This window comes from Elaeis guineensis, chromosome 4 (assembly GCF_000442705.2).
Source record: "Elaeis guineensis isolate ETL-2024a chromosome 4, EG11, whole genome shotgun sequence".
Classification (NCBI taxonomy): Eukaryota; Viridiplantae; Streptophyta; class Magnoliopsida; order Arecales; family Arecaceae; genus Elaeis; species Elaeis guineensis.
Genome location: NC_025996.2, coordinates 121,445,330 through 121,458,524, shown reverse-complemented (window position 1 = coordinate 121,458,524; position 13,195 = coordinate 121,445,330). Strand labels below are relative to the sequence as shown.

The 13,195-nt window shown below is 33.8% G+C and overlaps 1 protein-coding gene across 1 annotated transcript; it reads left to right on the top strand.

Moving 5' to 3' along the window:
* The first annotated feature begins 1,530 nt into the window (after positions 1 to 1,530).
* LOC140857378 (plant UBX domain-containing protein 7-like) lies at positions 1,531 to 8,751 on the top strand. The gene is made up of 9 exons (XM_073256166.1): positions 1,531 to 1,629; positions 1,717 to 1,771; positions 1,906 to 1,978; positions 5,927 to 6,074; positions 7,170 to 7,247; positions 7,341 to 7,409; positions 8,179 to 8,322; positions 8,475 to 8,574; positions 8,678 to 8,751. Exons 1-9 carry the CDS (start codon positions 1,531 to 1,533, stop codon positions 8,749 to 8,751), a joined length of 840 nt encoding a protein of 279 aa, XP_073112267.1.
* Positions 8,752 to 13,195: the final 4,444 nt, after the last annotated feature.

The window sequence follows — 13,195 nt, the reverse complement described above, 5'->3', positions numbered from 1 at the left end:
ATCCATCATATGACTTCTCCAAGTACTCTATCATATATTTTCTCTAAATAAATAAAAATCATATAATTTTTATTGGATTTTGCTTGTTATTTAGAGTTGCCTTTTGACTTTGACTTCTTAATATTTTCTTATCTAAGCTAAAACTATAATAATTATAGAAGAATTGTGAGATATTGCAACTTTCGTGTCAATATTCCAGCATTCATTTCATTTTTTCTTCGTATTAAATTTATTTTATCCAATCTTTCTTCATGTCAAATTTCTAGGCCATAACACTTCTACAACAGAACCTTTTTATACTTCAATGAATTGAGTTAGGTCTCTCTTAATATTTTTTCCTCTAGAAAAAAAGATAAAAAAAAATTCTTTAACATTTTCTATAAAAAAATATAGATGCCCAAGCTTTAACAATAACAGTCTCTTAAAATCAAAATTAAAAGAAAACCCTATTAATTTCTTCCCACTTCCATATTTTTGTTGATATTCTCAAAACTTCTAGCAATCCAAGCTTTAACAATCACATTCTTTGAATGTTCGAAATTAAAAGAAAACACTATTAACTTCTTATCCACCACTTTCCTCTTTTAGTTGATATTGTCAAGGTCCTTTTTGGGCTAAAGATACATCTACAATTTGAAGTACTAATAAGGAATCTGGTATGCAAATTTAGGTACATCTATATATCCAAAGTTAAACTTACTCCATAATTGTAGTACTTTGGATTGATTCTTAAGAATTATAGCACACCATTTATCTATAAGTCTGAAAGTTGATCGAAGCATAATTTAGTATATAGATAATATTTATACATAATATTTATCCACTAGTAATGATTGGAGTCACCTATACATATGCAAGAATTTCATGACTTTGTGAAATTCAATGTCATATGTGATTGAGGAGAAAAATTAAAATATCAAGTTGTTTATCGTAGTTATGTAATCAAAAAAAAATATGTGCCAAAAAAAAAGTTTATTACGGTTATGCACTGATTATTTAAGAGGTATTAAGTCAAGCACAGTAAAAAAATTTTTGTGCCTGAGCAATTTAGATTGATTATGTGTTCAATTCCTGCCTGCTTCATGATATTCCAGCTATAGTATTTCCGGAGATTTATGTATTTCATGAATTATTGATTAGAATCAAATGTTAAAATTTTAATTTATATTTTGCTATTGCATATTGTGAATATTAAGGTTTCTTATTTTGAGACGTTGTGGAATATTTATGTTAATTTCTATGAAGTAGAGGTTTTTGATGCTTAAGATTTGGATCATGGGCTATTTAAGCATTCACCGTGATATATTCTTTGTAAATAACAAGAATTAAAGCATATTTACGTAATATAGATATTTTAGCATCCAGTTATGAACATATTTTGGTCTCATTAATTAGATATCAACCCGGATACTTTTCCTAATCAAATTAAAACAGAACAAAAAAAAAATTCCCCCAGTCCGACTCGAATTCGTCCATCTCGCTCTATTTATAGTGCCATGAAACACGTTGGCTCTCGTTAATTAGAAGAACATGGGGAGCCCTTGCGATGAGTCCAAGAACCAACTGATCTCGTCTTTCCTGGAGACTGCTGTTGGCCCGTCCGTCGAGACCGCCGCCGAGTATCTCCGGGTTAGAGTTTAATTTCTTTGCGACATGTCTTGAATCATCCTCCAACGTTCGACTATTTTGACTTCTTGTGCTGTGAGGACTCCGCAGGCCACCTATTGGAGGCTAGAAGAAGCTCTTGAGCTGTTCTTTGCTCGAAGTGAGGGTAGTGAGTCGTCGTCGTCTTCCTTCAGCTCGCCGCGAGTTGATATAAATCCAAGGTGAGTGGAACAAGAGACCCATCGATCTAGTCGATGTTTTATTAGATTCTTTGCTTTATGATTCTCTTTTTGTTTGCAGTGGATGGGAGGCAGAGGAGAGCCATGGTGATCGATATGAGGGAGACTCTTTATGGTGATGTCTCGAGCTATAGGTATGCTTTTGGTTGTCTTGTTTAATTATTATGTGATTCATAAACAAGAGAACCAATGTGGATCATTTTGTTTGTGTTATCAAGTGATAGCCTTCTTGTTTGTTTTTTATTGGTTTAATTCTGTAAGTTGCTGGAGTAGAGCATGTTAATGGATGCAGAGTATTTATTGACTTTTGGCATGCTGATAATGAAGGGAAAAGACTATTCAAGAAATTTTTCCCATGATGAACAATGATTTTCTTTTAAGTTTTGGGTAAACCCACGGTGAACAATGTTTTTCTTTTAACTTTTGCACGAACCCATGGTGAGCAATATTTTTCTTTTAATTTTTGAGTAAACTTATGGTGAACAATGTTTTTCTTTTAATTTTTGGGCAAACCCTTGGTGAACAATGAAAAAACATGAAACTGCTTATGATAATCACCCCCTCCCCCCCCCCCCCCCCCCGCACTTTTGGCTTTTTAATGTGTTGATGCTATTATCTTCTTCCCTTGAGCATTTTTAGTGGGGTAAGAATTGTAATGCTTACTTTCTCGATGGTGGGAAATTTATCATGGAGAAGTTGATTATAAAAGGGAATAAAGAAAAATCATGGAGGTTAATGGAGATCATCTTAAGTAAGTGGAAAACAATGGGCTTTTTTTGTGAAGTACATTTTCTTGCTATGCGAAAAGCACTCTGATATCTATTATAGTATGCAGGCTTGTGTTTGCTTGAGAACAATTTGGAGAATAATGCTAGGTTCATGAGGATAAGAAATCTGCTATAACTCAAGTGGCAGATGGAAAAAATTATGTTGCTTTAATCCTGTTTGTCATCCAATAACTTATTTCTTTCCTTGTAGGACACTGTTAAAAGTCAGTAACTAGTTCAAAAAATAAATAAAAAGGCTCCTGTCAAGACGAAAGTCATTGGACATGCCTATGAATTACCTATTTAGTTGGGGAAGATGTGTGCATCTATAGGGAAGGTAGGCTTGTTTTGAGATCAAATAATGACAGAATTGTGATTCAGAAATTGGGATGTACTGGTGAAAGGATGGATCTCAATGTGGTGAGATCACTAGAGATGGATTTTCCTGTGTTAGGATGCTTGGAGTAGCAGTCCTTTCAGAATTTTCTCTTCCTTTAGCACTGGGATCTTAAATGATAGAAGTTTGATGAAGACAAGGATGATGGTGTGGGTATTTAAAGTGTATGGTGTCATCCCACTCTGTCATAGTTTATTCTCTAAAGTAATATTTGACGCAAGTCTGTCCAATGCAAACCAAGACAAACAACTAACTCTAACTTATGGAGATATACTTCTATAAATTGAAGCAATTTTCATGCATATTAGAGGACACAGAGTTAGAAAAAAATTTGAAAAAAATAGAAGAGGAATAAACAACCCTTTTGGAAACTTTTTAAGAAAGCTATTTAACTTTTAGAGATTTATTTTGAATAAAAACAGTGTTGTCTCTGGATCTTATATTTGGTTTGAGATTTCAAAGAGAAGAGGTAGGATTTTATGACATAATAGACACAAATATATATGTTAGTTAAAGAAAATTTTTCTAAAGAAAGGCAAGGGCATGAAGGATTTGTTATGTCCATTGGTTTTTATTCATGCAAGACCTTCCAATTCTTGTGAAGTTTGTTCTTGTGGACCCATACCTATGTGTATTCATACCCGTTTCTAAGTGGGTGTGGGTGTCTTTGGGTAAACAAAAGCAGCCCACATAGTAAGCCTCTACATTGGCGCACTTTTTTCTCATTGTCTTATAAATCTAGAATTAAGGAAACATAATCAGTTAGTGATGGTAAATTCATGGGAGTAGTGAAGCAGAAGAATAAATGGATGACTTTTACATTTTCTGCATGGTTATGCAGGATTGTTTGTCTTACCGATTGGATCAAGAATAATTCATGAAGCTTTGGGAGGAATACTCAGCATCTCCTAGAACCCTATGCTTCACCTTCAACCCACACCCTAAGAGGGTCCTGTGGGTTTGAGGCTTAATAAATAATTAGTTTTCAGGGGTTGAGGTGAATTTTAGACTAAATTAACTTTTTATACTATATATTCAGTCCCATGCTTTTCTTGTGCATGAAAATAAGAGGATGAAAGGCTGAGGTCCGAGTCCTTGGTTATAGTGTGGAACCCACCCCTCCTAGCAATTTTAGGAAACAAGAATTAACTTTTATAGGTGGTCAGAAATAAGGGACAAGAAGAGATATTTAAAAAAATGTATATAGAGGGGCCTGCAATTACATATGCTGATCGGCTCATTTGATGTAAGCAAGATTTGCGATATTGATCGATACCATATCGTATCAGACTTATCATACTGTACTGAATCAAACTAATGCACAGTACCATACTGACACATAGTACACTGAATCTTGCCGTATTGTATTGCATAGTGATACTATAATAGGATGGTACAGTATGGGGCCCGATGCCAAGATGGTAAACCTTCGACCTAAGAGATAAAGATATTAAAATTAGGCCATGATTGTGAAAAAAAGGAAATTTTGGCAATATGCCTATTCCGCTTTCTTTTTCCTTTCTTTTATTTTTGTTTTTTTTTTTGGCAATCACTTTCTTATAAATTTCTTTTTGTTATTTCCTCTCTTCTTTATCATTTTTTATGGGCCATGTGATATGCTTCTATATCATCTCTTGCAAAAGAAGTCAGCAGAGCAGTACCTCTATAAGTTAGGGCATAGATATACTAAAAGGGCATGGGACTGCCTTAAGGACACCAAATGGAGCCTTAATTTAGTTGGCTTCAGTATTGCAGAAAAATTGAAAATTTTCTTGTTGTTTCTTCCTCTTTCATGGTAGTCCCCGTGACAGGATAGATACCAAGCTTGTAACTTTGAACTCCTAAAGGTTGTAGACTTGATTATATTATCCAAAATTAATTATCAACATAAAAGTTGTGACTTGGTGTGTATACTGTAATGCAGAACTTACCTCTATAAGTTAGGGCATAGATATACTAAAAGGGCATGGGACTGCCTTAAGGACACCAAATGGAGCCTTAATTTAGTTGGCTTCAGTATTGCAGAAAGATTGAAAATTTTCTTGTTGTTTCTTCTCTTTCATGGTAGTCTCCATGACAGGATAGATACCAAGCTTGTAACTTTGAACTCCTAAAGGTTGTAGACTTGATTATATTATCCAAAATTAATTATCTGCATAAAAGTTGTGACTTGGTGTGTATACTGTAATGCAGAACTTTCATATTACCAGAAGTAAAGGTCTTGAAATAGTCTCCCTAAAACAATTTATAAGCCAATGTATATTAAATTAATTGACCTGATTTATGGTAAGCAACTTATATCCGTAAGATTTTTGGCAAGAAGGACAGAAAAGTAGAGCCAGTTGAGTCTATGATTTTAACATGGTTTGCCAAGTTGACGGATATATCCGACCATGGCATGCATCATTTAAGAGAAGCATAGTCTTATCCTTCTAAGAATGCCCAACTAAGCAACACTTTTCTCTACCTATGTCATATAATCAGAATTTTCTTAATGTACACATGAAATCAATGGTGAGAAAAATGTAAAAAAGAGACAAAAATAGATGACATGTAAACACTGTATACATTCCTATTTGTTAATTTTTCTCGAAATGTTTTTGTTGGCTTGCTTTCCCCATAAGAGAACCATGCTCCCTTTTTCTCTGAATTCAAAATAAAAGAGAAGGAATCTACATTGTATTTAAAAAAATAATAATTGTGATCTAAATCTTGCATTTTTTTGTTAGTTTTCTCAGCATGGCATCCTTTTTGTCGTCATTAGGTTGATTTCTTTTGGTGCTTTAATTGCCCAAGTTTCTCCACATAAGATATCCTTTTTCTTCTTTGATGATACCCCTTATCACATATCTATAGTTAAAATATTATGTTATTTGGTTGATCTCTAGATTGATCTTCTCTTTATTTTGTTATTTTAGATTCCAAAATGTTGATGAGGAGTCAAGAAGCACTAGAATCTGGGAATCAAATCAAAGGGGTGAATCAACCTCAAGTGGCTTCCATGATAATCTTAGTTCCTTGTTTCGTGAACCTTCTGCCTTGATCTACCATGGTCTCTTTTTCAAGGTTTGAGAATTATATCTTGACTCATTTTAGTTTAAATATGATCATTATTGTAAGATAGTTTTAAACATATTTCAGTGTATTTTATTAGCCTAACAAATCTTTTGGCTTATTGGTTGCAAGAAGTTTTTGCAAATTTAGTGTAAGGTAGGAAATTGACTGGTAAATGATTACTGACCAAAATATTTAGTATTCATTTCAAATATATTTTATGGAATGCTTAAAAGAATAGTTGTCGGACTTCCATAAACAATGCATCGATACCTTCCACCTTGTACTGGTGATTGTCTTGAAAATTTTTAAAGTTAGAAGAGAAACATGTAAGTAACATATTGGAATTTTTGTCCGCTCAACTCCTTTTTTTATATTTTTTTTTCCTTTTTGGCATGACTTCTCTACCGCACTAAGAGAGAGAAATGATCATGATTGACAAATGGCATAATAGAAAAGGCATGGCTTGGATAATATCCTACGCTTGGATAATATCCTATGCTAGAAAGTCCCTATCTCAGATTATGTACCAACAAATACTAGCAGATAGGATATTCCAACAAATTCCCTTTTTCCCTTTTTTCTGTGATTCAATACTGTTTCCTAGATGCCCAAAACTAATAACCTTTCTGGTACAGTTCTGGAGAATGAGCCTTCTTAAAAAAAAGATTCTGAATACTAGAAGTAGATGAATAGTTGGTCAGTCATTTTTTCATCATTTTAGCCACCATACAAATTGGATGGACCTATCCAATTTCTTTTTCTGATGTTTTCAGCTACCTAGTTAAACAGCATAATAACTAGAATTTAATCATCTCCAGTAACGGCAATTTCAAAATGATGTTTACGATACTGATAGCATTTTCTCATTAATCAGCATATATCTAGCAAAGGAGGTGCACGACACTTCACAAACTATTCAAATAGGGTCTATCAATGAAAGGTGAAGCATACATGTGATGTTCTTTGTAAAAATATCTGTTGATTTTTGGATGAAAAATGGAAAAAGTTCAACTATTCTAGTATTTATTTCTTTTACTAATTTATTGCTGCTTCCTTCATTTAATGTAATTACTGATCGTAGAATAGCATTTCTTTTAAATGCAGGCAAAGATAGATGCTGCTTTTCAGGATAGGTGGCTATTAATCAACTTGCAATGCACTGAAGAGTTCAGCTCACACTTGGTAATATGTTTTGAAAACCATTATTGTCGCCTATAGTATGGATCTTTCTAGATTGCAGTCCTGACTTGAAATTTTCTTTGTTGACTTGCTAAGCTTAACCGCGATCTCTGGTCAAACGAAACTGTGGCACAGGCAATCCAGACTAAGTTCATTTTCTGGCAGGTTTGTTTGTCTGAAGTAGTTTCGATAGGGCATGAAATAGCATGAGATCCTCAAACATTTATTTTATATTCTTAGCCCACATGTCTTGACCTTTTCTTATTCAGTTATTCTTTTCTAATTTATAATATTTATGTGCACAAAAAAAGTAACATTGTTTTACAGATGCTTCTCTTTGCCAACAGATTTGTGTTGCTCATGTTTATTTTTGTTTTCCTAGTTAACATTGTTTAGTTTTGTCTTGTTAATTTCCTTTCAATTGTAGATACTGAGATTTCCTCCTTTAACCAGATATCATTTTATTAAATCTTTGATTGCATTGATTTGGTGAATTTTTGTTTCTAGAAGTTTATAACTACAGTATTTCTTCTTTTACTTGCTAGTATGAATCAAAAAGTTTGTCACAATTAAATGCATTGCAGTTTATGATTTTAATCATGTACTCTGGCATTCTATTCTTACAAATAAATTGATTTTCGGACTCATGTATACGTAGTCTACACTTTATGGGATATGTAAAGTTAACTTTGTAGTTTTATTAGTTTTACATTGAAACCTAATTAATGATGTTTTCAAATTAAGGCCATTTTACGGTTTAAATTACTTAATAGGTTGGCATGCAGATACAAAAGTTCTAATGACAGGTTTTTTTTAGGTAACTTGAAAATGGAAGCAAAATTTGTGGATCAACTATCTTTTTCTTTTTCATTTTTTGCATCTTTTATCCTCTCATAGTTTCTAATTACATCCATGATATGTCATATGATTGTAGATGTATCGTGACAGTGATGAGGGAAAGAAGGTTTGCACCTACTACAACTTGGTTTCTTTACCCGCAGTTCTCATTATTGATCCAATCACTGGACAAAAGATGCATGCATGGAGTGGCATGATACAAGCAGAGCAATTCTTAGAGGTTGTCTATACTATGAACTTGTGATATTTGTGATTTTACTTATTTTTAGAAATCCAATTTTTGAAAATTACAAATTTGCTAATACCTATCTCTTTTAGTAACATGACTATCATATTCCTTTTATTGATTTTTATGCAACACATTTTATATAGCTTCTACTTCCGTTCATGGATGTGGGTCCAAAGGAGCACATTGCACTTCCTCATAAGCATCCAAGGGAAAATGTTGAGACTTCCATGCATGATATATCAGGTATTCTATCTGTAGTTTCAGCTTTAAGTTTTCTATATTACCATGCAGTTCATGTCCTATCGAAGCCATATCCTAGTTGTTACATTTTCTCCAAATGCATCAGGAGTATATCCATCATCCTTGTTACATCATGCTGTAGTTCTTTTTGATGCAATTCATACACCGCAAACTACCTGAAGATTTACCTCCATGTAAGACTAGTGTTCAGCATATGGTCATATGACATATTTCTGCTATCTGAAAATGAGTTTTTTTCATTTCTGCAATTAAAGATATGTTGATTTGTGCTTTGTAAAGATAAACCCCAACTCATTCACCTCCCATTGGGGGTTTCAAAGAATAATGTTTTGGATCTCTTTACTACCATTTCTTGTGAATTTAGATCTTCGACTAATCCTTTTATGAAATCAATGGAATGGGATTCAAGTATTTCTCTATCATCATATTGCTGCATTTTCTCTAGAACTTGGAACTGTACCATTTTCTCTGTCATCATATCATTTTCAGCATCTTGAACCTAAATGATCTGATGAGGTGCAACCTTGTAATTGTATTTTTTAAAATTCTTAAACTTGTCAATATCGGTATATTGGTCATCTTGGTGCTAAATGTCTGATTTGAGAGAAGTAGCTGATGTGGTAAGAAGTCATCAACATGTTGTTCCTAACCAAAACAAGCACTTGCATGAAGTAGCACGACAATCCCTAGGAATTTTGCATCACTGAATTTCCTAAAAAGCTTCCAAATGCATTTCTATATAATTTGCATTTAATGAACAAATTAGCAGAAACATATGCTCTCTCTACATTCTTTATGAGCTGTCGCTTATCCGATGCGGCTGAAAGCTATTTTGATATCTGTGACAGTTAGAGAAGGCTCAAAGAAGTGAATAATTTCCAACAATAATGAAATCGATACTGAGAAAGATGAAGAAAGCAGCTCAAGTTCCAGTGATTGCAAAACCTGTACTGAGAAAGACAACAGCTCAAATGGAAAGTTCACTTATCCAATTCTTGCTGAAGAACCTGAACCTGAAGGAGACAGAAAACAACTATGTAGAGTTGGGATTCGCGTCCCTGATGGATGAAACTCCAGAGAAATTTTCATCATTCTGATCCAGTGAAGGTAAGTAACTCTCTTTGAAATCTGTAGGTATTTTCTGGCAGGTCTTTGGCTTCTACAGTTACTTTAGGTCATGGATTTATTTAATTTCGGTCACTTGCAGTTATTGTGGTCTTTCTGCTGCACTCATTCAACAAAGGGAAACACGGCCATTTCGGTTTACGCAAGCATTCCTGGCAAAACTAAGAATCTGGATTATGAGAGCAACCTTACTTTTGGTGAAGCAGAATTATCAGATTGTGTTCTTTGGCTAACTTTTGAATGAGTATATTGGATCATGTGTGCAACAAAAATAGGAATTAACAGTCAAAAACTACTCAAAAATTAAAATACTTTGCCATATTTTTTTTTCTTTTTTTTTTTGTAGCGGGTTGATGTGTGTCAGGATTAAGTTGGTAGTTATCACAAACATAATCTATACAGAAGATGTTTTTTTCTTCTGGATAGCTTTGCTTTGCAGAAAGTCTATATTCTATTGTCATCGAAAATTTTCAAATTTCTCCAAGTGGTCCATTGATCTAAAAAACATGTGAAGAACAGGGAAAGGTTCCGAAACCAAGACACCTAAAATGGAGTAAAAACATCTGAGGTAGAAGCTATAGTTTGCGGTTGTCTTCTGCAATTCTGACTCACTATTTGAGTGTTTGAGTCCTCACTTACGTCCTAAATTCTGGCTGACTACAAGGTGCTTCACTTGGGTTGTTTCATGGTATGGCAGCCAAGTGGCTCACTTGTGCATGGCAGTTTACAGCCTTTTGTGGTTTTTATACAATCAATATTAAAATAAATAATACCACCTCACTTGCATGTTGCACAACACACATCCACGCAAAAGAGAAGGAAAGAAAAAAACTCAAACAATGGGTTATCCAGGATATAGAGCTATACTTGTGTTTTCTGTTCTTATGTTCATAAATCATAAGAACTTCTGGTAAAAAGGTAGGCATTTAAAAGTGTGAAAATAAATAGATAAATAAATAAAGAGTAGCAAAAGTTTGGTGCATGGAGCACTACAATCACTTTTATCAATGGTCATCATTGTTTTGTTAATTTCATGGATGCTTTTATTACGTATATTGGTTTCTCCAATGATACTAATCTAAAATGCTAGGCATTTCTAAAAAAATAATCTTATATCAAAAATTTATTTGAATGAAAAATCAAATCACTTCAATTTGATATGGGTGGTGAATATTGTATTTTCTCTTCCATGCCATTTTTTATTCTTTTTTAACGCCTATCTACACCCATGAGCAAAAATGGATTGGCCAAGTAGGAGAATCGCCAAATGGTCAAATCTAAATAATAGGATAATGGCTTTCTGTTGATGTCTTCCCCCCGATTGTGATGCAGCTGGATCATGCAATTATGCATGCATGCACCGGTGTCTGGAACTAAAAAGAGGTACAATGCTAGTAGATTATACCACTTAAGCTTGAATGACGTTCACTTTGGAGGTGCCACATTCTCGAAGAAAGATAAACCAGAGCTATAACTAAACAAGAACTCCAAACTAAAGATAAAGTAAATGAAGACAAAGATAAAGTATGTAGACAAATAAATATTTAATTGACCAAGGATCTCTTCATAGAGTTACATTCTAATATTTATATATAATCTCTTTTCAATGATCAGCCAACTACTTATTTCTACTGTTGACATTTTATTTCTGTTGTTCACACCTATCTCTACTTGATTCCCATTTTCTTTGGCAGTTTCAGTGGTCAATTCCAATCATTCTCCATTTTCACATTCTCATATCAATCCGTATTCTTTACTACATTGTAATTTTCTTACTTGGTCAATGGTTTAATCTCTATAAGCCAATCGATCTCAAGCTCACTATTTGGCATTTAGATAGGTCCTCTTCGCTCGGCCTATACCCTTATTTTGTGCTTCTAATGATCATTCGACTTGACTTGATCGGAGTCTTTCTACTTGCTTATCAGATATTGTGTAGTAGTTTAATTATTTCAAGTTGTTCTTTTAGTTCATTGGGCCTATCCATGTGGCATTGTTTGGGCAAACTCATAATCTAATTTTCAATATATTAGCTTCTAGCTTCTTGATCATCTTATTCATTGACCCTGGGCACTTGAATTGTTGATCCTCATTCATTATTTTTTTTCTGATACTATCATATTGCTGTGCATATGTTGATCCCTATATATCATTACCAATCAGGATGTAGTATAAACAATACCTCCTACATCTTAGTGGTTGTTAATTAGAAGCATGACGGATATACCAGACACCATGTCTGATACTTTTATTGAATCTCAGTGCCAAAAGTATTTAAATAAATTCATCCATCGAGATTCCTATGCCTCTTTGGATTTATCTTTACCTCTATTTAAGGTATGACCTGATATGTCTTCTCTATCTCTATGAAGCAGCCACATGTTCATGTGATATATATTGTTCCTCAAAAATTACTATGATCTGATTCCTAGAATCTCGTAAACAAACCAAATTCCATCAAAGTTCATCAAGGTATAAGCAACCGTCATTCGTAAATTGACCCATCCCTTCATTCTCATTGTCTCCTACATCCTCCAAACTTTTGTCATCATCCTTGCTTTTCCTCGAACCATCTTCTATCAAAATGAGTAAAGAGAATCCATATCAAGTCATTTCTCAATGGACTTGAGAAGAGACCTTAGAGCATTCATAGATAAGTAGACACATAGGTACTCATCCAAGATTCTTTAGGTTTTTCTATCGTGAATCTTTTCCTCCATCTTCCCCCATAGCCTTGACAAAACCTTCTTTACAATAAACCAAATTTTAAGATTTTAGGTTGGAAAAAAAACTCCAATTGTGGCCAACCTTGGCCAACCAACACTAATCTTTAGGGGCCTTTACTCCTGCCTAGGAGGTGAATGTCCTCCTAGATATTTTTTTAATCTTTTTAAAAGTCTACTTCTGTAGCTAATTGGCCCCTAATTCTTAATATTTCTATTTTTGATATCCCTCAATGAATTCTTTGCACCTCTATCATAAAATGTCCGTCCTTAATTTTCTAAATTTAGGAGTTTGTTAAGTCTTAGACTTACAAGTGAAGTTTTTAATGCAAATACCCTGGTTGAAGTTCTAGAGGAGTAATTTGGTTGGATTTTAGCAAAATAATTAACTACACTTCTGAAATAAAAGTCTTTTGCTAGCGAAGTGGGCCAATTACCAATAGAAATATGCGACATTTTTTCTTGCTTAAGTTTACAAATTTGATTCTTTTCAAAATTATAAAGGACAGCTCAACTGTCCATCACACTGATTGAAGATTGGCCTATAGCCTTAGTACCCTTGGTCTTGGTTGCACTAAGGCCTAAGAAAACTCACCTTAAATACTTGAAGTTGTGATGGGCATCTATGAATCTTCCAACTCCGGCTATACTTATTTTTTGAAGGTTCATCCTCTTATGACCACATTCTTAAATCTTTCTTAGTTGGTCCTTTCGTTGCTCATTTGAAAGGCCTTTCCTTATTTTCTAAGCACTTC